At 42.6% G+C, this 27,108-nt stretch overlaps 1 protein-coding gene across 2 annotated transcripts in view; it reads left to right on the top strand.

The window, feature by feature from the left end:
* sdc2 (syndecan 2) overlaps nucleotides 1-20,422 on the top strand; it is a 40,476-nt gene extending 20,054 nt beyond the window's left edge. Inside the window, exons 2-5 of one of the 2 annotated variants that reach the window (XM_053861783.1) lie at nucleotides 12,081-12,195; nucleotides 13,664-13,836; nucleotides 16,258-16,387; nucleotides 17,853-20,422. In XM_053861783.1, the coding sequence (XP_053717758.1) occupies nucleotides 12,081-12,195; nucleotides 13,664-13,836; nucleotides 16,258-16,387; nucleotides 17,853-18,016 (582 nt within the window). In that variant the 3' untranslated portion in view covers nucleotides 18,017-20,422. Of the gene's footprint in view, nucleotides 1-12,079; nucleotides 12,196-13,663; nucleotides 13,837-16,257; nucleotides 16,388-17,852 lie in introns of both variants that reach the window. The other variant, XM_053861784.1, reaches the window with a different exon arrangement.
* Nucleotides 20,423-27,108: the final 6,686 nt, after the last annotated feature.

Below are 27,108 nucleotides of genomic sequence, written 5' to 3'. Positions count from 1 at the left end.
TGTCGGCTGCTGTACACACACACACACACACACACACACACACACACACACACACACACACACACACACACACACACACCTGGGCCTCAGATCTATAAACAGACTGTACTCCGACACACAAAAATGAATAGTGTGAGTCAGTACAGAATCACAAATGGGATAGTTTATCCTGCACGGTGACTATGTTAATACGTTCTGCCCACACACTCCCCTGCTTTGTCCCATTCGCTCACAGCTCTTCGATCAGGTAACTGGTGTGTGTGAGTTGAAAGGCTGCTTTAAAGCAGCACGGTGCTGATGTAGCCGCTGGACAAGCTGGACAGGCGGAGAGGAAATGTTTTTGTATACATGCAAATACAGCAAGGTGTCTGTGAGCACACTGAAGTGTGTCAGCACTGCACAGTTCAAACTGTTCTTTGCCAACAAACTGGAATGTGTTTCGTTTGAAGTCCCTCACTATAATTAGACATCATACACATGTGCCGCTGCTTCCGTGATGCTTTTGCATGCTTTCTGCGCACTCTTTTTTTGTCCTCAGAACATTTGAAACTCCATTTGTTAGTTGCTCTCAGTCGTGCTGTAAGCTGTTGTAACAAATATGTATCAAATATCTGCAGATTAAAGTCGAACATAATTGAGATGGATGAATTCTGCTATTATAACTGGTTAAACTTCAGGTTCATTTGACGACATGTTTCATGTCACATCACACTCCCCAAGATCTGAGTCTGGTTCTGCTGCTCACCTAGTCACTGGCTTCCATCAAGTTGCTTTTTTTAAAGCTTTGTGGTGCGTGCCCCGGGTGAAGGTGTGCTCTCACTCATGTGTCTGCATCATTTGTGCTTACAAACTGTAAAAGCCTGCATTTGTGAGCGCACACACTCGCTCAGTGGATGCATCTGTACTCAAACATGTTTGAGTGCACATGTTCATGTACATGCACCTGTCTTCAAACGGAAGGAAAATGCCCTGAGCATTACTGCCACATCAATAACACTGTGACATGAGAGCTCTTCCTGGGTTCATGAGGTAAGCGTTTGCCCTCTTCCACCGATCTAAGCCTTTGGTTTTGGGGAACTGGAGAAAATGTGTGTTTTAAGTGTTGTCCAGGGACAATTTTTCAGGGCAGCAGAGGCAGTGGTATAGTGCCATCTTTTTTAAGAGGTGTTTGGTGTTTTGAGTGTGGTGCTTCGCTCAATATCATAATGTCGAAAGCCACCATTTATATCTTTTTAAATCTGAAGCCTCAGTGAAGCTCAGTGTGACTGGACTCTTAGATGTTTCAATTTTAAGACAGTCATGACTTAAGTTACTGCACCCATCTACCGTCTCTCTGCATCCTTCATTCACCAAGGCCAAAAAAAATTCAGTGACTAAAGTGAGTTGCCAATGAAGGTTGTAACTGGAGTTTTTTTTTTTTTTTTACCATTCCACTGACTGATTCATCTATTTGCTTATCATGTTGGCATGATAAAGAAAGCTGTTTTCTCTCCCAGGCACCTCTACAGATGGTCTTGGCAGCTCTTGAAATACTTGGCTATATCAAACCATGTTGCTGTGTGGCGCTGGTCTCAAGAAGTCCCACTTCATGAAGGAAACAATACGTGACCATTTAAGAGTCACAGCCAGGGAGCTAATGTTGGAGGAACAAGTTAACCTTTGTTCCACCCGCTGCCATGAGCATCCAGATGAAACGTTTTCTCTCTCGCTACCCATCCGTTTCCTTAACAAAGCCCATGTCTCTTTTGATCTTGATCTATTTTGTCCTCTATTATTGGATTATTTTTATTGCCTGGCGCAATATTCCCATATTTGCATTTGGTTGTTTTCCAGAATGCTCTTCTATTTGCCATGAATTTCCATTGATTTACTCTTGTGATTTTTCACAGGAGTAGCATAGGCACCAATTTTACTACAAATGAGTCAAAAATATTTCAACTGACTTATGATTGAATATGGACTGAGCAGCAGCACACAATGCTTGGGTAAGGGGAGTCAGGAATGAGAAAAAGTGTCTTTTAAATCCTAAGAAAGTGGTTTCTGCAGCCATCATCACTCATTGTTGGGAACTGTTGACTGTTGGGGTCATGAAATCTAGATTAAATGTCCCATTTGATCCTCATTTCAGGGCCTTTTCAATTGATACTAGATAAAACTGGAGCTTCATATTGCATGAAATACTCATCAGTCTTCATGTATGTACTGTAGAAATGGATTGTTTCTCTCTACGACTCTGTTCCTGTTTCTGACGGCGTGTCAGGTGTGTTGGAGTTTTGGGGCGGCGGCTGAGCGCATTGTACGTCTTTCCTGGTCCTCCATACTGGTCAACCTGAAAAGGCGGAGTCCTGCTGGACAGACCGTGATGGAGCGTTGACACTTCACTTCACTTGAGAGTGATGAGACCAACGCTGCTCTACCGTGTTTGACATTGTTGACGGCAGTATTCGGTGGATATGTAGTACTGTAAGGACGACGCAAACAGATTGCCGTCACTAGGAAACTGTCTTGTGTATCCATATCACAGAGCCAGTAATAGATAGCAATACCGATACAGCCAAATGTTGGTTGTATAGACATGGCGCATGGGGAATGTAATGGCTGTCATGGAATTTCATTTAGAAAATATGTGGTATGTGTTGGAGGCACGGTCAAAACATGGACAGAGGTATCGGAACTCAGGCGGAAAAAAAAAAAAAACACAAAAAAAACCCTTTAATAGCCGCAGATAGCATAGAAGCTGCTGGAGGACAAAACTGCAAATGGTGATGCAGGTAGCAGTGGTGCCATGATCACAATCATGTATCACGTTATGTCTGTTGTCTTCATGTCTTCGCTCATTTGTCTGTTTTGTGTTGTTCATGGTGTCGACATAAATAGCCCCAAACCATACAAGAGGGCACATAGTTTTTTTTTTTTTTTTTTTTACCTCTAACAGGCTACATTCTATTAGTGAGCTCTTGTTGAGTGTGCACCGCATTTTATTTATTCATGCTCCACTGTCATTTGTTTCTACATGTCTCGTCTCCATTTTTAGACTGCAGTTTTTGCTTTTCATGAACGTATCCTATCGAGGACTGTCGTCATGTTGCATGTTAAGAGGCTGAACGCCTTAATGCAGCAATTTAAACAACAATCCATTTGAGCCAAATTTGCCAATAAATCAACACCTTGGGGTTCCTTCACCATCTCAGATGGCAGAACAAAGCGGCGCAATTCCCACCTAGTTGGTAAACTGAAAAGAATAGAGGCATACAGGCGGTAGATGAAGCAAAGGGCGCAGCAGAGCTTGCACTGCCTGGGACTTTTCAGACTTCTTTCTTGTGAAGAATAAAGAAAAGTCAGTCACGGTCTATAAGGCTGGATACCAGAGCACTGAGGTATTCTCTAAATAGGAGCATATTTAAGCCACATGTGCTCCACATTGTTTCCTCCTTTATGAGTTCTGGCAGCGCTGAGTGAGAAATTTCACAGGCAGGAGGTTTACATTAAGTTCCAGTCAATCTGATTGTGGCCCCTCGAGAGCAGCTTGACAAAATCCGTCTGCCTTTCATTAAAAGTATTTTGTGACTTCAGAAAGCGTGAATCATCTGTAATATAGCGCAGATTGTGGCGCACCCAAAACGAAATCTTTCTTTTGGACCAAGTTTTATGAGGCTATTGCTGTGCTGGACATGCTTCCATTGTTCCCTTGTTGGTGAAAAATATTTGAAGGAAGTTGGCTACTCAGAGTGACATGACCAAATGAGTCAGCCACGAATGAAATTCTGAGCTCCCCAAGACGCCAAGAAAAACGTCCTGATATAACAATGCCAGCTTGATGTTGAACCACCAAACTGAGAGTGGAAGTTTTCCGCTGACTACCTGGGATGTGGCTTACCAGCCTGATGACATGGTAGAAACAATTCTCTATATTAAGATAATCTGCTGTTTTGCAAGTGAGACGCAGACCCCAAATATTAGTTTCAGATAGATATTGGGTGTTTTTCATTTTGTGCATTGTGTTGTAAATGTATAATTCTATATATATTTTGTGATTTGAAAATGTTTTGTTCTGCTTTGTATGTTTGTTGTGCAGGTATGTCTGTATTTGCTGCATGAATTATATTTAACAAAGTGTAAACATAAAATCTGCCTCACGCCTTTTGGATTCTCTAAAAAAATATTTCTGCCTCCATCTCAATTTTACAAATCATATTGAGGTGATGTGGTAGTTGTAGCTATAGTTGCTCAACATGAGTTGGTTTTTGAACAGCAGGATCATTTCAAATTATGTGGACTGATTCCGCTAGTTCGTCTCCGCCTTCAAAGTGAGTTTAGGTAGTTTTAAGGAGGCCTTTCATGCCACATTTAAGGGCCTGCTGATGTCTGGATTTGAAATGATCATAGCACTGAAGGGGTTCTGTTATAAAGAACTAAAATTGCTGACTTAAATAATAGACGATTGAATCTCTCTCAAACATTTTTTATTGTATCTAAACTCTGGTTGTTGTGCCAAGACACTATGACATCTTTCAAAAGTGCCACTGTTTGTCTTCAGCAACATCTGTTGGTTGACACATCCTTCCAGCAGTTGCAGTGTCACGCTGATGGTCTGCTGGTCGTAGTAGGCTGTTTACCTGGACTTTATAGGCACATAAAGTTGTGTTAATGCACTTGTAAAAACCTCGTTTCCTCATTTAAACCGCAGTGTTTGCCAGAATGAAGCCATATTCCGAAACAAGTGTCTTATCTGTCACGTTTCTCCTCTGGCCAGTACGGAGATATGCAACTTTCTCACCCTCTGGTTACATTGATTGATGTGGATCAAGACAAATGAGGTTATGATGATATTCCGTTGTAGGACCAGCTGCTACCGATAAAAATCACACTGACTTCTACCTGCTCTGTTGAGGGCAGGATGAAGTCGATTAGGATGAGAAGCTGAGAAAGACATCCATCAGGGAGATCCAGATGTTTCTCACTGAATCATTGATCATAATAGTGCATATTACGAACATCATTCTGTTACGATGAATGTTTAGAGACACAGTCTGTGTTTTTGATCCAATGAAGTCAGACAGTGGGTTCATTCACATGTATTCAATAACTAGGATCCACGATACCACATTTCCATCCAAAGTTAAGATGCACTGAAACAAATATAAATAGAATGTAACTACCTTACTTTACTTTACTGATACCCGTGGACGCTTTCACACTGTCACTAGTCTGTTTAACCCCAATATAACTATTGTATATACAGTATAAACGTCAAGGATTTACTGAACTTCTCGGGTCGGGGCCTGTGGAATGCAGTGCATGCTTTCCTCTCTCAGACGGCTGTATGTTTTGGAATTGGATATCATATGAAAGTAAGCTGGTTGGCCTGAGCTTGGACCAAGACTTAGACCTCTTTTCTGGTCGTAGAAAGAATCGTCTCGAAGGATTGGTCAGCTAACTGGTCTTAACTGGCTCACACTGTCTCAGTCTTCAGTCGCACTCATTTAAGCATTTCCTCTCACAGCATGTCTCTCGACCACCCTCCTCTCCCCCTCACGCACACCAGCCTATAGCCAACACAACTCAGCTGGAGTCACTCCAGACCTCAAGGGCTCAGGGAGAGTTTGATTTGTGTTGACTTCCTGTCGGAACTTCCCCTCCACTCAGCCCACAGCTCAAACACTATCAATTAACTCCTTATTATGATCCCAGGGAGCCCAATAAAAGTTAAGAGGGGTTCAAAGAGCGCACACACCGTGACCCTTTTTGGCCTGCTTGGCCATACTGTCCTGCAGGATGTTATGACCTAAACAACTCTCAGCACCCACAGCCGTCACAGCAGTTTATTTGCTTGTCAGTAGGTGCAGCTGGGAAAAATCAAATATTTAGATGCCAACTACTCCTCACTACTACTGCTCCTTGTCCTGTTTAGACAGCTCATTCTCCTGATAATCCAACCGTTCTCTCCTCTTAACCAGCTGTTGTAGTGATGTTCGAACAAAAGTACTGTAACTCAGTGTCACTAGACGCTTTAACTTAAGGCTTTGCATTCCTGTCAGAACTTCAATTAACTCCTTGGAACTACATCTTGCCTGGTCATTTCTGTTTGGTCACCATGTGGATGACATACTTTGGTATTGTCTATGAGTGGTTTTACTGGAGATTGTTAAGCAATGTTATGGTCTTTAAACCTTTAATAGGGGGTTTTCTTCCCAATGCTCTTATTCCTTTTCCTTTTGCTACCCTCGGGTGGAGGAGATCATCTGTCCATTCCCTGCCATTGTTCCCTCCCTTTGACTTTCATGTGGTTACTGTGTGTCACTTCATCTTTGGCTTAGTGGGGTGACTGCAGTTGTGCCTGGCAGCCTTCGGTGAACTGGATAGTTCATTAGTTTTGCTTGTTAATAAGGGATTAACCTAGTGTGCATCATCTGGTTTCGATGGACCCACAGCTATTGGCTGTTTTAATGCAGATGGCAGACAGTGGGGACAGCACTAATTCCATTATGACCTTTTGAGAAAATGCTGTCACCTTTTTAATTTGTATTTTACACAGATTTTTTTTATATTTTCCAAATGCTTTTTTCCCCTTTTTAATCTCTTGTTGTTCTGTATTTTTCTCATATTTTTCATTGCACTGCATGAAATTCGTTATCACACTCTGTTTTGCTCTATTGTGGGACGTGAATTCTCAGGAATTAATTATCCTATTTAACTTCTCAGAAATCCGCGTAAGCCACTTTGTGATCGTTGATGTAATAATACCAAATTGAAAAATAAAATAGGGAGCACATTGGAACTCATGACTGGAGAAGTTTGGTTCTTATCTACTGTACCACTGTGAGTGAGTAAGAGCTGAGGCAGAAGTCAGGTTGATCCTGCCTTCCTTCCTCTCGTACATAATGTGGGCATGAACACTTTAGTCAGTATTAAGTATACAAAGTTGTCTTTGCATGTCACTATAACAGAACCTCGACTAACTCTCTGCTCTCTGGCAATGGAACTTTTTGGTGATTGACAATTGTATACATGTGTAGAAATGATTCAAACCTTCAGGAAAGTGGCGCAGAATTACTTTGAAATCTTGATCAGTCTACAGGCCTTTAGGTTTACGTTCCATGTTTGTGTTTCGATTGAAGTCAGTGTTTTGATGTGTCCGGAGATTTTCGGATAAAGTGTCCTGAGCGTGTGTGTGCCGTGTGCGTGCCGTGATTGCTTTAATAGAGAGGAAGATGTTTGTGTGTGTGCATTCCTTTGAGGAAAGCCATTTCCCCTGGCTTGACTGGGACTTAGGCTAATATTTGTTGTGTTAGAGCGTCGACAGTTGAGACTGGAGCCCGCTCACATTTGAGATGACTTATGTATCCCCTCAATCCCTCTCTTTCACACTCTTCTTTCAAGCTGCTTTCACGCCGTTGGTCTGCTGGGCTTTTGGCATAGCAACCTCCAGGCTACGGAATACTTTGCAGGAATGGGTTCTTTCCCTCTGCCCTCTCTCTCTCCCTTTACTCGTCCTCTCGCTCTTTTGTCCTCCCCCTCTCTCTTTTATCTCTCAATTCCCTCCTACTCCTCTTATCTGTCGGCCTTTTTTTCCATGCAATCCTGTTTGGTCTCGTCAGGTGAAATGGACAGATTGTAATAGACAGGAGGTTTTGGCACTGGCCTCATGCAGACTCCTGCGTTCATTAGCACCAGCTATTCCTCGAGAAATAGATTCTAACAGTGCATGCATCAAATGCAGCCGGCTTGTAATGGCAGTTAACCATGCTGCTTCCTTCCTGTCTTCACTTGTCAAGCTTGATACCATCTGAAATAATCTGCTTACTCACTTGTTGAAAAGAAGACGTGGGCTACACATCATAAACAATCAGCCTCTGACAAAAAAATGAAAAAAAAATGTTCGATTTGTCTTGGAATGACAAGTGTCTTTAAATGGAGCCAGGCATCATTAACTGACCAGGGTTGCATGATCAGAATAACCCACCTTACAGAGCAATCGCTCTGCAGTTGAAAAGGTGTTTCCCAAATTCAGGAATTGAGGTACTTATTTGTTTTATAGTGTTGAAAATTTAGTGGATATCATTAGAGAAAATTTCAAACCTTAATTTTGGCTCAATCCTTTATGGTACTAGTTCTTTTTTTAAGGATTTACACAATGAACTGTAATTCTGTAAAATGAAAAATGACACAGAATTTACAACTTTCCTTCACCTTCGATCTACTCCTGCGACTCGATCACTTAAAATAAAATGATGGTAGTAAACTGTGATCTTGTCCTTCATTTCAGTACTTTTATTCCTCGGGAATTTAATATTAAAAAATGTAATTTACTATTTGTTAGCATGATCCATCACTGTGAAGCAAATGCTTGATTGAGTCCCTGATGAATGCAGTGATTTCTGTCTCTGCGGCGATAGTTGGGAGCGTGGCCTTCTTTTCCTGGTGAACACAAAAGCATCGTGCTGCTGCAGAAACATGTGCCTTTGTGTGTGCAAGCTGTCGTGCACAATAACTGTGACCGAGGAGCATTGATGTTTGTCTCCACCTCCCAGTGCTCCAAGGCCTGTTCCCTTTGAAAGGTGGTCTTTTTTTAGCCCGCTACAAGGTGTGCCAGGGAAACCAAGACTGACACTTGTCAATACACGATGAGTGTTGAGAAACACTGACAGAGCTTGTGAGTTTGCATTGATGTAACACTGAGTGGTAAAAGCATTTAGATAAGAGTGAAGCACATTACACACTTACATACACGAGGAAGGAACATTGTTCCTGGCCTTCTTGAATTTTGTTCCCATGTAGGAAGGTAAAGCACAACAAATCGAATTGAATCTCCATGGACTGAACGTGTGTCAGAACTAGGGCTACAACAATGAGTCGACATAATCGACTGTTAAATTTGTGGGTTTATGAATCGACTCGTCGTGTCATTGTTCGCTCGTGACCCAACACGTCAAAAGCATGGGACCGTTTCACAAGGGCACATCCCTTCCACACCACATTTTGAGCAGTTAAAATTCAAATATAAAACAAAACAGTGTTTAATAATTTATATTTCTTTATATTCTACACTAATGTCAGATGTGTCATATGCAGACTAGTGGACTAGATAATAGATTATCAAACTAATCATTAGTTGCAGCCACAGTAAGAGCTTTTCAAATGACAAAAGTAGTCATTTGAAAAGTTTTCTGAAAAGAAGAAAATGTATTTAATGTACCTAAGTAACTGCTCATCAAAGCGCCTATTTTTTTGGAGCTAGAGAACATGCAACATTGGGTCGTCGAGAACTGTGACATTGCACTACATGTAGTAGTTTTCATGTATCGTGTACAGGTGTCACTTGTTCTTCGCCACCATCAAAATATTCACTGAACTAAATTTTAGAAGAAAAAAGAGAAGCTGCGCGTGCAGTGGTGCAGTCTATACCACAGAAAGGTCAGTGATTTCTGTATTTTGGCTTATAAATGAACAAGACTCGGGACGTCTCTCTTACGTTCCTCCTGTGCGCGTGACCCACACTCCCACCTGGAACCCTACACAAAAGCTCTTTACTCTTCATCCCAGCGTCAATATATGGGTTACTGTGTTCCTTTAAAAAAAAAATCTAAATCCACTTTACAAACCTTATTGAACTGATTGTTTCCTTTAGCGGTTGGAAAGATGTTTTCTGAACTGACTTGACTAGAAAGCATTCTTCACACCGCCTCATTTCTGATTCCATTATACTGACAATGTCTTTAGGATGTAAATCTGAAGAATGTTAAAGCTTTGTTGGCACGTTAGCTCTTAAGCAGTCGCTCATGTGTACATATCCGTGTAGTGTCATGTCATATGCTCAATTGCTCGCTCACTGTGTCACCGTATAATCAATGGAATACTTGCATATATCTATGAAACGCGTCTACTCATGCATGCATGTGTGTGTGGCCCCTATCTCATTAGAGCTCTTTTGTGGCCATTCACACCACGGTCTGCCTTCACTGGCTTCCATTGTCCTCCTATTGCCAATGCATAGAGACCTGTGGACCACATGGGGGTGGTGAATTGATTTGCTAGGCTTTGCGGTGTGTGTGTGTGTGTGTGTGTGCGGGGGGTTTTGTTTGCAGCAGTAGAAGGCAAGAAAGGTTAAGATAAAGTTACTTTGAACAAATTCGCTCTTTGATCAGGCGGTCTAGTGGTGAAAGGGCTTTCTTCCTGGAGTCAGAGGCAGCGGAGCGGGTGAGAGATGTAGATGTGCATTCTTCTGTTTCATCTTCTTGTCCACTTTAACGCCACATTTAGTTGTGTGTACTCCCTACTGGAGGCTTCTTTTTCATAATCATGCACGCTCACAATGAGCTTAGATGAGTGAACATCACGGAAATACACCATTAAAAAGCCGCATGGCTCTGTTTGCCACCTGGCTCAGATGAAAATCGTTCTGCTAATTATTTGACTCCGGAAGTCCATTAAGACTGTGTGGTTAAAAAGTACAAACAAGGGAGCTGAATATCAATCTAGACTTGCTCAGTTTGGCAATTATAATTGTTTCCAGGTGTTCTTTTAACTTTTTCTTAAAGTCCAACCTCTGTTAAATGATCAATAATAGCAGCTGCACAACACGACTGTGAGCTTATATAACAGTATAAGTGGCTTAACACATGAACCTGAACTATTTTACAATAACCAACGTTCACTCCTGGCCATTTATATTTCAGTTGTTCAGCCATTTGACAAGTCAATAAGCACAATTTTTTCATGCCCAACTAGCCTTCTGATCAAACTAAAATAAATCCCTGACACATATTCTCTCTTTGTCCAGTTCAGTCACCTTTCTCTAAGGTGGATTGGTTTTGTCTTGACTAATGGTGACAGTGTAGAGGGATGTCAAATCTGTTTGTGACCAGAGGTGGACCATAATTGCGTCATGAAAAGAAATGGCAAGGAAAAGCAAATTTTATCTTAAATTGTCTTTACACTCGTAGGGTGTCCCGCCTACTGAGCTATTTGATGTAGGCCCACCACTGCTCTCAGTAAACTCTTTGCAACAGCTGTGTGCATAGTGCAAACTTTTATCGCTGTACTGACACATCACTTTTTTGAAACACCAATAGTGCTGGATTTATTGTACTGTGTTTGGGCAGTTCTACTGCAAAAGTACAACGGCTGCGTTGTTTGTATTCTCATGATATTATTAACCTTTGAGGAGTAATGTATGAAATGCACATGTCAAATCCTGTTGGTGGTGACGGGATAAAGTTAACAGAAAGATAAGACTAGCCCCTGAACCCCCGAGAAGAACTGACTCACGAAGAAGTGAAATAGAAATAGGGTAAAGTTGTATGGAAGTTATAATGTGACAAGACACAAATGAGGACAATTACCCCCTGCATCCGTTTCCACTATGACAGATACGATGTCCAGGGTGCTGTCTGCTCTGTTGTTAACTAGGGCTGAGCGTTTCCAGGTATCTTCTGGTCGAAATTTCGCAGTCCAAATGAGGAATCCAGTTTGCAAAAGAACATCACAAATGCAACAGCCTGACCAAGTATCTATGTATTAAATACCAATATAAACAACTCAAAATATCAAGTATTGCGATGTTTCAGCAAAAATATAGATACCATGTTATCATGGAATCAATTCCCGTATTTGGGCGTTTGATAGTTTCTTACTCTGTAGTCAGCACTGATTTAAGTCACGTTTAGCTCTTCTCGTGTCAGACAAAGGTCCAAATGTATACGTAATGAATATACGTGGAAATGCATTTGTAAAAGTCTTCAACACCATAACTTGTTGGTGCAAGGCAAATCAAGCCTTGTCGACTTTTAATAGAAAAAAAAGATCTTTCCAATGACACTTCAGATGCTTTCCAGTTTTGTCTGTACACCTCGCCAGATCAAGAGTCCTTTGAAAAGATCTGCGGTGTTATTAAACACAGGCATGTTTGGTTGCTCTCTGATGGATACTTGAGTCTCAAGTGAATGTTTATGGCCATCAGAGAGACTCAAACAAAACAGAGATGCTGAGTCCGGGCCAACTTTTGAGGTCTAATAGATGAATAAAATAGGTTGAAACAACAGTGCACGTCCTGAATCTTTTATTCTCATCTTGTCCTGCAGATGGCTGAAGCAGCCAAGGCTTCTTTGCAGGGTGATGACCTCTACCTGGAGGACACGGGGTCAGGAGGTTACTACCCAGAGGATGATGACGACTTTAACTCGGGGTCTGGATCGGGTAAGAGTCACGCAATAACTCTTTAATAGATGTCAAATGGATGATTGAATAGATCATTAACCACATTGATAAGCAAATAATAGCACAATAATAAAACTGCAATAATTGTGGCAGCGATAGAGTTAGTAGTTGTGCAAGTCATCACAATACAATACTATTATTATACGCTTGGATGACATATATATCATATGTCATGCATATATCGTCCCATCGGCGGATGGGATAGGACAGATGGACAGACAACAGAGTGCAGTGAGCGGAATCCCAGCATCCCAGCAAGTTTGATTCAGCTGTGACCAGTGATATGGTGCGATATGACTGCCACAGGACAGTGAACTGAACTAGTGTGCACCTTTGATGACGCTTCCTACAGAGCAGTTGTGAGTTTTTGGTTCATGACTGATGACGGGTTCGAGGGATTGTGGGTAATGAGATCTGTGTGTGTCTCGCACTGCCTAACTAGAAAGACTGGTCCAGTACTAGAAATTTGCATTAATGGTAACACGGACGTGAAGAGGGATGTCTAAGGAATTGGCTCGACCATCAACGCATCGATGAAATGTCATAAAATAATAATTTCCAAGAAATGAACCCCATCAGTTCCTGCCTTTTCTTTTGACTCCACACCTGAGCATCCATCTGGCTTTGACCTGCTCTCTTGTATTCTAAGTGAATGAAATGTCAAATTGCTTGTTACCCACGCCATTGTAGGCACTGTGTGTTACTCCTTTCTTTATTTGATCTCTGCCCAACCCCATAAAAGCCGCTCGGTAAGCCTAATTTGTCTGTCAAAAGGGTTCTTTTATTCTTACAAGGTTTTTAGGGTTCAAGGGAAGCAAAGATTAAAGGACCTTTTAGTCTAATAAAATGTTGTGCCTGTATAAAATTCAGGCCCAGCAGTTTCGTAATATACCGAGACTTGACTTCCAAATATATTAAGTAAAACTAACCATAGCAGTGGTGAGCCAAGCTTCTCCTCTTAGCTTTGCAATGGCTTGTGATCTTCCTTTTGGAAAACTTGCTGTTGGTGGCGAAGCGTTGTACATAAGGCAGCACAACACCCGTCCTCGACTGTGCACTGTTGTTGCACGAGGCCTGGGCAGGGCTTCACAGCCAGGCACACATCATTGTGTGTATGAATCATAGTGACCCCATGTTAACATAATAACTTTTCATGAGGTATGAATTTCCTAGCATTCAGTTGTATCACGTGGACTCGCCGACATGTGAACGGCCCGACGGATTTGGGCTGAATCCAGTCTCCACCCCCTCAGTAGAGTTGGTCACTGTATCAAAGTATTTTGGGCCATTTTACACTTGAACACCTTTTCTGATATCTGAAGTGGCCAAGTGTGATGTACGGAAAGGTCAGCAGGAGTGATGGAAGTTCTCTTCTGTAGCCTGCTTCACACTTCACACTCACGACACGTAGAAGACGACTAATGGAATCAATGTTGTGTTCCCTCAGGTGGGGGTGAAGAAGTGTTTGAGGAAACGGTGACCGTCAGTATGGTTTATATCGAGCCCAAACCAGCACTGCCCACCAAGGACTCGACGAAAGATTTCACACCTAAAGTGGAAACAGCTACGGTCAGAGAAAAAGCCAAAGAGAGCGCACCCAGGAAACCACTCAGAACTGAGGTGAAATGTTTGACTCTTTCATTCCTTTTTGAAACACACATGGGATGTGCTATCTGGCGTTGCTCTATTGAAATAAGAACGTCTTCCGTGATTTGACGTTTAATTACCTTAATAGTTTGCAAGGCAGCTTCATATTTCTGCGACACCTTTTTTCATCACTGAAGTAATACAGCCTTTAATTGAATAGCTTTTGATGAACAGAACATCATTATGGTGCGATACTCCAGTGATGATGGATGAGGTGTGGCGAGAGGAAATCATCTCTGCACCAAGACGGTTGCAGCACTCCCTGGGCAGTTTGGTTTTATACATTTGTTTTCAATAATTACAGAAAAATTCTGTTGCCTTAGTCCAAGATGTTGACATCATTTATGAGGAAATCGCTTAGTGGGAGTCATTGAAGGGGATTTTTATAATAGCAGAATAAGGGAACGACAAAAACATGAATATGTGTCTTAAAGTTTTATACTTCATATTTAAAAGGATCAAAATCCATGTCAAAAAGCTCCGACTAACATCCAAGGTCACCACCCTGACCATCCTGTAAATGGCAAATACAATTCTTTTTTTATTGTTAAAAATATACCATGTATAAATCCAACCAGCAAAAATGATCCGACTGCCTCCCTGAGCAGCTGAATCTCTCTGACTCATACCTCCTCATCAGAGACATTTAAAATGCCTCTCCTGCTGTAAATGAAATGATTACCTCCTTCCACTGCCTTTCATCTCATTTGCATGACTCAATGAGATGTGATGCTGCATGTCATCCAATCCGTCTCTCCAACACAAGGTCGCTGCAAGGATGAAGCGCTCACCACAGACACTTCTGGGTGTTTCCGCCCAGTGGCAAGTGGTTGAGGATTACCTCTCTTTCTTAAGAAATCCCATCTTGTGGAACCACCCGTGTGCCTCTGCTACTTTCATACCAGGCTGGATACCACATCTCAGTGGCATTAGTTGTCAGAGGCCAAACCCCGTACTTACCTGTTGCTGCTGCTCCTTCCGTGTCTCTTTCTCCTTGTGCCCACGTAGTTTCACCTGCATTAGTTTCCTGACTCGCTGAACCAGAAACATTTTATGCTCAGCCATTAGCCATTTTCATTGTCTCTCTGGGACGCCTCATTGCTCTCCTGATTCGGTTCTCAAATTATTTGCTTTATGTTCCTGCTCATCCGCGAGTCACATTGCCGTGTAAATTCAATCGAAACTGACCGGTATTCTGCATCGCTCTTAAGCCAAGTGTGGTCTGCAGTAAGCACCGCAGCTCTGAGTCATGATCCAAACTTATATATCATCAGTCACCTCCCTGACTGTCTCTCAGTCTCATGGCTCACATCTGGCCTGCTGACATTCATGCGTGCATTTAATCTCCAGTTGGTGCCCTTCGACAGACGAGGGCTGTTGTGAACCTGAGCATGGATAAGTACACAAAACTGTGAGGAGAAGATTGAGTCTCACGGTGGCAGTTACCGTTGTTATTATGATGAATCTGACATGTGCACAACATAAATTGTGCAAACTCATCGAGTACCAGCTGCTGTTTACGCAGTATTATCACATGCATTTTTAATACAACATTGAAAATTCATTTTTTAATGTTATCATTGCAACAGTCCCATGTAAAATGACTGATGAATTATTTTAACTTTGAGTCAACCAGGATCTACAAGTAAAGGAAAACAGCAGATCATCAGGTCATGAAGGCTATTGCTTTCTAGGCGACGACTCAGATGGTCAGAGGTGATCTAACCCATAACATAGAGAGGGAATTCACCTCAAACCAGTCTCTTTATAGCAGGTTCACACAGGGTAGTGTAGAAATCCACTGGTAAATCGAGAGCTGTTTTTGGCTCAGCTGACAGTGGGTTACAGCACAGGTAGACTGATTCATCTCCTTCTCAAAAACCAGAGTATCTGGAAAGATCTTACCTCCATCCTGGAATGGACATTCCACTCATTCCTAGGTCTGTGTGTTGGCAGGTATCTTGAGATATGATGTGTATTCTGATATCGGAGCCATACATGGCAAAATATTTCAGTTCTGTAAGTTCAGCGATATATTGTTATAAGAACCAGGGGGAAACCAGCAATGCAGTACGATATTATCTGCATGAAAATGTGAAGTCAGTCCAGTTAGACTTTCAGTTACATTTTGCAGTCCAACAGAGGAATGAATCGCTCCATAAATCTATGAAACAACTCCATTGTGCGCCACACCATCTGCAAAAAAGTAACAGTAGAGATGTCAGCGGCTGCATTTAAAATGGTGGTACAAATGGTGGTTCTTTTCTTAGTGATATCAGGTTACTAATATGACATGATTTGAACAGTGAGAAAACCTAAAGTTGGTGTGAATTAGTGGTATAATTCACGACACTTTCTTCACCTGCTCTTGTCCTTTCACCTGCTCAATCCCAGGCCCCACCCCCGGTCACAGAAGAGCAGCAGAAGAACCAGATCACCAGCACAACCAGTGCCCCAGGGTCGCCTCAAGACGCTGTGGAGGTCCGCACTGAAAACCTCTTCCAGAGGACGGAGGTGTTGGCAGGTACGTGTCAGATACAAACAATGATTGACTGTAGTTTAGGACTCAGTGTACTTGAAGCGTGAAGACAAAATTCTTGTCACATCAATATTTGTACTTGTTAAAGTTTTGGAAGCATCAGGCGCCAAAGGAAAACATGGACTTTGGCCAAAAATGTGTGTTATTTTTTGGGACACATGAAACATTGAGTCGGTTTGAGTGGTTCCATAAACGTTAGAGTGAAAGAGGCATGACTGGCATCTGGTGGCATCTGATGCCAGTAAATGGTTATCTGAGGCGAGTGGCTCAAGAATTTTTCGAAATGCCTCTCCATTGTGTTTGGATGTTGTTGTAGGTGCGAATGAAGTTGTCCCCCATAATAGCGATGACAATAGCGCTACGTGTAGCTTTGTTCATACGTTCCTTCTTGCATTTGCAACCACAAATAAGTCCTTTATCTTAACCCTGTTTTGGAGCTGGGGTTTAAGGAAAACCTGTTTACAACCTCCGATTCATTCTGTTTTTCTATTCTCCGCCTTGCCTCTGTGAGCTAAGCTGCTGGGCATATGCCAGATTTTCTCTTTACTCTTGGGCCTTGTGAGGCTGCTCAGAATTGGAGCAGAGGGCAGCAGGAGGGACCCTAAACAGATTAGAAGGCTGTAAAGAACCTCATACTGGTGAGATCTGGCGAGAGTGAAATAAACCCATGCAGTGACTAAGACGCATTAGCATAGTGAGTCGGGGTCAAGACTGAAAGAAGGGGGATTTCTTAATACCAGGATTTTCTTCAGATAGCAGTGGTTCCCTGAGCTGTACCAGGGTGAATCGGGGAAAAGTTAAAATTTGATAATTGACATTGTAAACATTCGCATCAAATGAAGAAATGAAAAAAAAGGTTGCCCTGCTCTAACCAACAAGATTATGCATAAGGAGACATTCCTTAGATTATTCGCTCAAGATCGGCTTACAGCTCGCCTCTAGGTGCAGACAGCCTCTTGTTGAGACGGTCCCGCGGAAACACATTCCTGAGGTAGCTTTGTTGGTAAAGCTGGAGTGCAGTTGCACAACTACAAGTCATAATGTCGAGGAGGCTCAGTATGGGAGATCGTCAGGTCACTCGAGGTCAGGTTTGGTCGCCACCTGTTTTGACTATCAACTCTTATGCCACTGTCAAACTACAGGCCCAGTCGCCTGAAGTATTGAGGCCCGTTCACAGCTCTGCCTTCGCTGCCAGCTGATGGTGAGGTGGGCAGAGCCATTGTTTGCCATCCATGCAGATGAAAAGACAAACGCTAGGTCATATGGCCAAAAACCTCAGCATAACACAGGGGCCCACAAAGGTCGTAGCTTGAGACTTTTGGTTTTGGGATACGTTCACAAGTTTTCTATGCAGATGATGGCCTGCTATGTGTTGCTAAGTCAAGTCAACATGACAGACTTTTTTTTTGTTGCAAAGTTACCAATGTTTTGTTGTCTTTGTCTTTCTCAGCCGTTATTGCAGGTGGTGTGATTGGCTTCCTGTTTGCCATCTTCCTCATCCTTCTCTTGGTTTACCGCATGAGGAAGAAGGATGAGGGCAGCTACGACCTCGGAGAAAGGAAACCGTCAGGTGCTGCCTATCAGAAGGCTCCAACCAAGGAGTTTTACGCGTAAAGTTCCCCTACTTTTGTACTCCCATCGAAGCAAGTGACCGTCACTGAGCGGGTCAGCTGCAACAGCAAACCTGCTCTGACAAGCTTTGATTCAAGAGAGAGAAGAGAGGAGCATCAAGTATTGTAATTACAACCTTTTCTTTCTTTTCAAAATTTTGGTTTCCATTCTACGGCAAATTTCCATGTATTTAAACATTGTGTGTGTGTTTTTTTTAAACGCCTGAAATCCCATAAACAGGACCTGTGAAGGCGAGGTAATCGATTGTATCGGTCTTCTGTCAAAGGAGCTTGTTTTTAGTCGCTGACTACTTTTTAACTGTAGCAGTATGTTATTTGTAAAGAAAAAAAATCCAAATGAAAATAATTATTCTTTTTGAAATCTTACTTTCATCTGTTGTTCTTTTTGGCTTAGCATGTCCGATGTGGAGCTCTAAAGCTGTATAACGTTAATTTATCTTTACTCCGATGTTAAAAAAAAAAAGCCTTTTTGTAGTTTTGATGAAGCTCTTTGTTTTCATATTAACACTGTTTAATGTTTAATGTCCTACCTTCTTCGCGACGTCTACCCACAGCAGTTTTCTGATATTGTTGTAGCCATTTTTGTTTCAAACGTTTGACATATTTCATTTCCTGTAATTGGACTGCAAGGAAACGATATTATCTCACATCTGTCCAGTGGTTCACAAAACTTCTTTGTGGCCGACAGCTCACAGTTACTTCAGTGATTTAGCTATCTACTGCTGTTGTGCAGCTTGTATAGAGTGTATTGGGGTTTCTTCTCCATGGCTTGTGTATATATATATTTTTTTCAGGCCATAGCTACTTCCCTGACATGTCCCACAAGTTTCCTGACTGCCACCTCACTCTGACCAACCTCCTCCCCCCACCAATGCTTCTTAATGTGCACCCCAACTTCCCATTTCTTTTGAGTCAGATTGGAGCTCAGCCAGTTAAGCTGTCAATGCCCCAGTCCTCTCCCCCCTTTGCCGTTCCTCTTTCTCTCACCCGGGTAACCTGCTGCTATTGTCCCAGGCGCAGATCTGTCCATTGAGGGCCTGCTAATGCTTGGACACAGACTCACAAAGCCACTTGCCGAGTCCCACAATCAATGTTCCAGAAAGTACAAGTCTAAATTGAGTACGGCAATGACCTATATGGTACTAAGAAAATATCATCAAAGACTGAAGTTGATAAATGCAGGCAACAATGAAGCACAAAAACATCTTGCACAATTCCGCCTTCTCTGTTGAACCTGGTAGAAGAAGATGGTACTAATCTTGTGGTGTGAAGTGTTTGAATAAGGTAGACCTATGCTACATGATGCAGGGAAAGTGGGCCAATGTTCCCAGTTCAGTGTATCCAGTTAAGGTAATAGGTACGAAACTCCTAGATACGTCATCAACCAACAGTTGTTGTGCCTAAGTATGTGATGCGTACGCTTCCACGTCCCTTCATCCAAGTCGTTTTTTTGAAAAGCCCTTTGAAATAATGTGTGGCAGATACATCAGTCAGAGCAGGAATATTGACCAGGCATTCCTTGTTGGGTCCCATGCATGGAACAGAATCATCTTGATAAAGTCACTGCTGCTTTTGACCTGAAGGACAGACTCGTTGAACTGGTGAACATTACCGTAGTACTTTGTGTCGACTTTCGCAAGTTATGAAGTTGCCTTTTTCATGAATAAATTGGGACTGCAACATCTGGACCCCACATGTAATAGTCACCCATCCATTCCCAATACATCGTTCTTTCTTTCTTGTCTTTAAAATCAAAGGTACTGATCTCAACCCAAAAAAACAAAACAAAACAAAAAAAAAAAAACGCCCAAAGAGTATTTCTACTCCTGCTGTCCTCTAAAAAAAAGAAAAAGTAACCTCCCCCACTATGGCCACTTCATTGTTGTTGTTTTATACATCTGTCTTTTAGTTCTTCTTCAATTGCTTATTAGTATATGAGAAGATATATAAATATATATAAATGTATATTCACAAATGTTTTAAACCTTCAAAGTGCCTACCATAAAGAAACGTGAGTGTCGCTGCAAGTGTGTGTACACAACGGAGAGGACTCGACTGGCATTGTGTGTGCATGGATGACAGTAATGGTAACCTTTTTTTAGTCTTACAAAAAGCTTGACAGTATTGTACCTATAAGTTAAAACAACACTACTGAATAAACATTGTGGCCTAACGTCTTCTCTTGTGAGTGCTTGCTTGTTTTCCACCGCCACAAATCAACACTCCTCAACCTGTGGTGAGGCAGCGGGCCTTCATTAAAGCCTTGTTTTGTGGGTGAGGACACCGTGTTATGAGACACCTTGATTTTCTTCAGTGAAGCTATTTCACAGTGTTGCCAGCCTGTTATGAAACTGATGTGGAAAACAGAATTAAAACTCGCTTGATGTTGATTCTTCTGAGCAATACTGAGTGATTTATGTTTAGGTAGACTACCTAAAACATCTGTGGGTTTTGGCTCCTCCTCCTACTTTTTATTTATGAAGTCACTTCTCTATCGTGATCTCATGTCAAAATCCCACGAGGTCCAGAACATGGTCTCGTTTCAGCTGCCTGTAGTCATTCCAAATGAAGACGACCAGAGAATGTGTGATGGTCGAGCAATACTTTCTTGTTGGAAAAAAATCTGCCAACACACATAATTACAGACAATGGTGTGGTACTCATGACAGAACTTCCCAGTAGTGGAAAAGAACGCATGCCTGGAAAACGCTTGTGCAATGCACATGTCATAAGTGGGTCAAACTCCTGGCCTAGCCGGAGGTACCAACTCTGTAAACAAGCGTGGCTGAGTGCACGGAATCACAGGCACTCACGAGTAATATCAGCAAAGAATTAGCAACTTTCAACATTTTTTTATGAGGAAGAAGCGTGCTTCAGTGGATGAAGGGTCTGACACGGACAGGTTTGTGATGGACTTTGGTCGGCTCTGTGATAAAAATAAAGATGAACTGGATGTTATTCTCTCTTAAGATGGATCAACAGTACAAAATAAGTAATGTGTGTGGGTAAACAAAGGGACTTACTCTTATTGGCACAACGTCTGACACCGCTGAGGATTTTAACACAGGTGCCCACAAACGTTTCAGATCTCGAATGAGGCGAACTTTAGGACTAAAGGCTTCCAGGACAGGAGTGAAATGACACCGCTGTTTGGGGCCTGAATATATACTATACCACAGTGTTTACAGGCAAGCGAGAGTCACCAATGAAAAGACACCAATGAAATTAAAGAGGTTTTGTTTACATTTCTCATTTTCATTTCATTGTAATGTAAATGAAATGCCTATAAATTCATTGGTCTGATCGGATGAGAGTTCTTATTTTGGCAGCATGATGTGCATTCAGAACATTACCTAGTTTGCTAGTGTCTACGGCGTAGACTGCACCGCTACACCTGCGACTTATAGAGTAGTGAAAAAACTCATTTACATAGGGTCATATGGATTCATGCAGTCAAGCAACCTGCTGTTTCAAATGAGCACACTTTGCATTGTATTCTTCTGACGCTCCGCATCCTTCGGGAAGAACAGGCTTGCATACTCACTGGCATTGCAACATACGGCACAGCTGCCATGCAATAGTCCGGCATGCAGAGCTTATTTACCCGCAGCTGATTTGCAGTGTTTCCAGTTCACTTAGTGCACACTGCACTGAATTCAAATGCAATTTTGCACTCAATTTTACACACATTCTAATTCAAGAGAGCCAGCTTTGCAGACGATACATGATTTATGTATCGGTCTTCAAGACAGTTATGAGTCTGTGCCCATAATGGCAAGCAGGTTCGGATCATGTAAACTTCAGGCCAGCCTTGGTATTGGCGAGCGGCTAAGCCAATGTCGGAGCTGTGGACACAGAATGGCATGTCCAATGAGAGCGGATCAGTGCCATCCAGACACCAACACACAGTCCAAAGCCTCTACATTGTACTGTGGAGGTAAGTGTGACATTTTACAGTGTACCTTTAATGGCTACACAACTGTCAGGAGGGTGTTATTCGCTGAGCAACACAGGAGTAATATGTACGCAGCAGCTATCAAACTGGTGACAGGCAATATCACCTGAACACAGTGTCTGTCTGTAACTGGTTAATATCCGAACCTATTTCGATGATGCATTCAGGACATGTTGATAATGGGACAAGGAACAGATGATTTGGGAGGTATTTACGGATTACCATCTGGATCTGTCACTCTGTCGAGAGGGCGCTGCAGTACTTGATAGGTATTCTGAGAATATTGTCCCAACGTCAATTGTTTTTGCTGCACGATAACCACAACAGAAACAGAGCAGTTACTGTCAGCGATGCATGGAAGGTTAACTTTTACATCTAAAGGCCAGGAACCCTCCCTGTCACCCCTTTGCTGCTCCCTCGTACTTAAAGTCATCCAGGATTACTAATGTGCAGATGAGTAATCTTCATGCTGTTATGTGCTGCAGTGTATGATTTCCGAGCCCTAATCTCACCCTGTTGCCGTGGGAGATTAGAGAGTAACGACGGGGATTAATCTCTCACATGGTCGCACAGTTTCATGAGAGCAATGAAAATTAAATGCCAACCACTGTAGTTTCAACACATCAGCGATGATCCCTCTCCCGAGGTGCAGCTCTGCTCATTAAACTTGGCTGACGGTTTTCACATTTGTCCTCCGAGAAATATGACTCCAAGAGGGAGAGAGTGTCTTTTATTGGTTTCCTCAGTAGGAAAAGATTCATTTCTTTCTTCATCACTGGTACCGCTGGTTGTTTATATTACAAAGTCATCCTGATGTTCACCTTTGACATCCCTCTGTGCAAGTGCTGTTGCCTGACTACCAAAGAAGAGGCCAGGTGGTTTGCACAGAGGAGAGACAGTGTTGGACCGAGAATGCTGGAGATGGGAGAAGAGGAAGGCAACTAGTGAGCTTGCTTCACGGATGCATCAGGATGAAGGATGGATGAAGGTGTGACTGTAGACTGGTGATGGTGAAGGATTTGCAGTGTTAATCCCTGAAGAATGACAAGTCATTGAGGGACCCTTGAGCAAAGCACACCAACCAGACGCAGTGCTATCAAGAGAAAATATATCTGTCAATTTATCCAAGATACCGTCAAAAATAGTATTTCATGTAGCTAGTTGAAGAGAATTTTTTGATGAAATCACTATATGTTTTGTACTATACATGAATGAATGCGTTTTATGTACATATTTCTGCTAAATATTAAGAATATGCTACTTTGTTATGTCAATTTTATAGATACAGTTGCATCCTAAAATGCAACCCAAGTGTTTTCCATTGAAAATGTAGAATGGAAAAGATCTGAATAAAATAACGCAGACAGGAAGTAGAAAAAGGGAACCATTGGCAACACACACTACAACATTCGGGATGATTAGTTATGGCACGCACACATGTGCAGAGATCACATGCTGCTGGCGGTACAAGAGCAATGACTAAAACTACGCTAAGGCTTTCGAAGAAGATATATGAAATGCTTAAAACAACGCGGCTCAAGAATATTTAAAACCATTGGTATGCATGTAAGACGTGATCAAGACCAGATAAAGTCGGAAACAAGTAAGAAAGTATCTTGATAACATGTAGTTTGCATGAAAGACTTCTCTGAACATAGCACTAACTTTGCTGAGTGATTTAGAAGCACCAGTCCATGGGCTATGACACAGTGTCTGTCCTATCAGGCTTCATGAGGCCTCATTTTCCCTATGTATGTGCTGATTTTCAAAAGCTATTGAGATGAGGCTTCAGGAAAGCTCATCAGCACGTCACGAGTGAGAGCATGTTTGGCCCTGGAGGACCCAAGACAGGAGCCATTGAGCCGGTCAGTTAGCCATCCTGGACATAAGGTGCTGTCCTTGACCGATTCACCTGAGGGCTTTCAACGCAGCATTCTTGTCTCAATATTTTGTCTTATGCTGCAACACTCTCCACTTCTTCATTTGGCAGTTTTCACTTGGAAACAGAGTGAGAATGAAGAGTACTGATGGTGAACTCTGCTTTGAAAATGTGAGGAACTGAACATACATCGTTGCTTGCTTCAGAAGTCTGGTCCAAGTGTGTGAACTCACATGTTTAATCTTGTCTTCCATTGAAGGTGTTTCAGTATAAATGCTCTACTTGCAGGTCTTTCTAAAGAATCGGGTCGCCACGTTCTGCTATGCTATTTTTCATGACCAGAAGCTCTATGTACAGAGGTGCCTGCAGGGCAGCTGTAATGAAGAAGGGAGGGAACGTCGACAGCCAATGGGACAAGGCATTTATTCCGTTACACAGCCCACCATCTCCCACTCTGTCTGCTCCACTTTGTGCAGCTGTGTTGCACGTGTTCCACTTCCTGGACTTCACTTCATGTCCAGCCAGGAGTTATATGGCCCATGTGTATAGTTTGGGTCGACTTAAAAAGAACCCAACATGTTTATGCAGAGAAAACATGAAAATGAGGATTAATAGACACACTGTTATCCACATTGCGAGGTTGCTTCCAAATCACAGTTCATTTGGTTTGACTTGACAAATAACAGTCAGCAGACACACTGAGCGAGGTAAAGCTGCTTTCACGAGGTGTTACGACACGCACCTCCGAACTATGATGCAGACTGCAGCGAGCAGAAGCAGAGAGGCTTGTAGCCATTACACAGTTTCCTCTCGAAATTGTTTCTTATTAAAAAGTGGCATTGTGTCCTTTCGCTTGTCTCAACTTCCAGACAAGCTTGGGTCTCTGATTTACTGCATCTCTGAACAACGGTGGGCCAGATGGCAAATAGCAAACAGTTAAAAAAAACAAAAATAAAAATAAAAAACAGAATATAGACATTACAAACAGGCATTTCCTTCCTTGACAAGGCTTGCTGCTGGCCCCGTTCAGAGTTGTATGTGATATATGATGTATGATGTATGAATAGGTGTGCGTGCAAGGCATTATGGCAACAGATTTATGGTGGTTTAACCTTGGTGTCAGGCTACATGAAACGGCTACCTACAAAACCTAGCAAATTTTATCTGCACAAACGCTCCCTGGGGAATGAAAGGAGAATCTCCGACATGCACAACATCAGTGAGTACTTGCTTTACTTTTCTGAAAAGCTGACTGAACTTGAGTCCTGACAACCGACCACTCAACAACCAGACATACTTACAGCTGAAAACTTTCCTCCCTCCAAGTTAAATTACATGTCGAATGTCAGAGGTGCGCAAATGACAGCCCAGGGTCCTCATGCGGCCAGTATTCATGAGGCCCTCCTGAGATAGAGCAAAACTATGGACTGTGAAAAACCTTTCTTCTGTCAAGTCTTTTGGCTTGATGGCCCCTCACAACAGTCACGGGAGATTAAGTGACCACTCAGACTTAAATGGAAGTGCAAGCCACTGCCGAAACGTTATATTTGTATATTTTTTGATGATTCATCCATCCATCTTCAGCCGCTCATCCGTTGCCAGGTCGCGGAGGTTGGCAGCTTCAGAAGGTCGCACCAAACGCACTTCTCCCAGGCAACATCCACCAGCTCCAACCGGGGGATCCCGAGACGCTCCCAGGCCAGTGAAGAGATATAATCCCTCCTTCTGGTCCTGGGTCGATCCCTCGGTCTCCTCCTGCCTGTGTGAAACACCTCCAAAGGGAGGTGTCCAGCAGGCATCCACACGAGATGCCTGTGCCACCTCAACTGACTCAACTGACTCCACGAAGAAGCAGTGGCTCTACTCCGAGTCTCTCCTGAGTGACAGAACTCCTCACCTTATCTCTAAGGGAGACGCCATCGGCTTGTATCCGGGATCTAAATCTTTCAGTCATGACCCACATAGGTGAGAATCGGGATGAAGATTGATCAGTAAATAGAGAGCTTTGCCTTTTGGCTCAGCCCTGTCTTACACATAACAGCGCGGGAGAGCGACTGCAATACTGCCGCTGCTGTGCCGATTCAATGACCCCCCACTCGAGAACAATATCTGAAGATATTTAAACTTCCCCACTTTTTTTGATGTTGTTGACTGAAAACAAGTCTATAAAGGGGAAGTCATATCACCTGGACCCATGGCTGACACTTGAGTATCCGGCTGTAACTGAACAGAGTTGAGCCTGAAGAGTTTCTGAAAGTCTTTTCCGCACCAGCAGAAACCCATTTATGCGTTATTGGTATTCTCAGGTCCGCCGTAGGGAGAGATGATTTGAGATATAACTGCTAATGTGAGAGGGACAGTACGTGTAATCTGAGATTACCACCGCGGAGAGACAGCCAATATCACCTTCCACAAACATGACAAACTCAATTTGCAACACAACATCGCTCGCTCTGCCGCTTGATCACCAAGTCTCTTAATGAAATGCCGACTGATAATGAATGCCGACGCGGCACCTTACGTTCCCTGGAAAGGATTTGGAAATCATTTCACTCCCTAAGCTCCTTAAGAGCCGCCATACACCCAGCACTGTCCTCATCGTCTCAGCAACATGATGTCTCATCCTGATCCTGTCCTGCGCGGCGCGGGTCCGTCGAGGGGAAATTGTGCTTTTGTTTTTGATGAGGAGGCCTGTAATGAGAGTGTTTATATGCGCCGTCGTAATTGAATGTAGCGCTGCAGGGAGGGGGGGAGCTGGGCTCTGGGGCCGACTACTTAAGAATGTGACTGGTGCAAAGGAACTGTTCCCATCATGAGAAGTCACTGAGACATGAACAGCTTCCACATGTTTGACATGATGACAAACCTCTCCTTCCATAGCTAGCTTTTACAGTCTGCCTCATTGTTCTCGCTATATGACTCTTTCATTTGGTTATAAGCTTTTTAAAATAACTCATCTGAGATGCCTGAATTCACAACACCAAGGTGATCAAGGGTTAGTAAACTGACTTCATAAACAACCATAGTAGAGAGTCAAACCTTTGACTAAAGTTCAGCTTTTCAACTGTTGTTGAGTGTTTTTTGACTTTAAAGATGTGTTGAATGAATGTAGCGATGAGGAGAACTCATCTACCATCCAACGTCGCCAATGTTCCTTTGCCAGAGTGGAAACATCTCTCCACTTGTTCTTTGGTCTGCACCTTAGACTCTTCTCATCTGGACCTCACTGGAAAACCTGCTG

This window comes from Synchiropus splendidus, chromosome 4 (genome assembly GCF_027744825.2).
Source record: "Synchiropus splendidus isolate RoL2022-P1 chromosome 4, RoL_Sspl_1.0, whole genome shotgun sequence".
In the NCBI taxonomy this organism is placed as follows: domain Eukaryota; kingdom Metazoa; phylum Chordata; class Actinopteri; order Syngnathiformes; family Callionymidae; genus Synchiropus; species Synchiropus splendidus.
The sequence above is the reverse complement of the archived record's forward strand: the minus strand, read 5'-3'. Positions and strand labels throughout refer to the sequence as shown.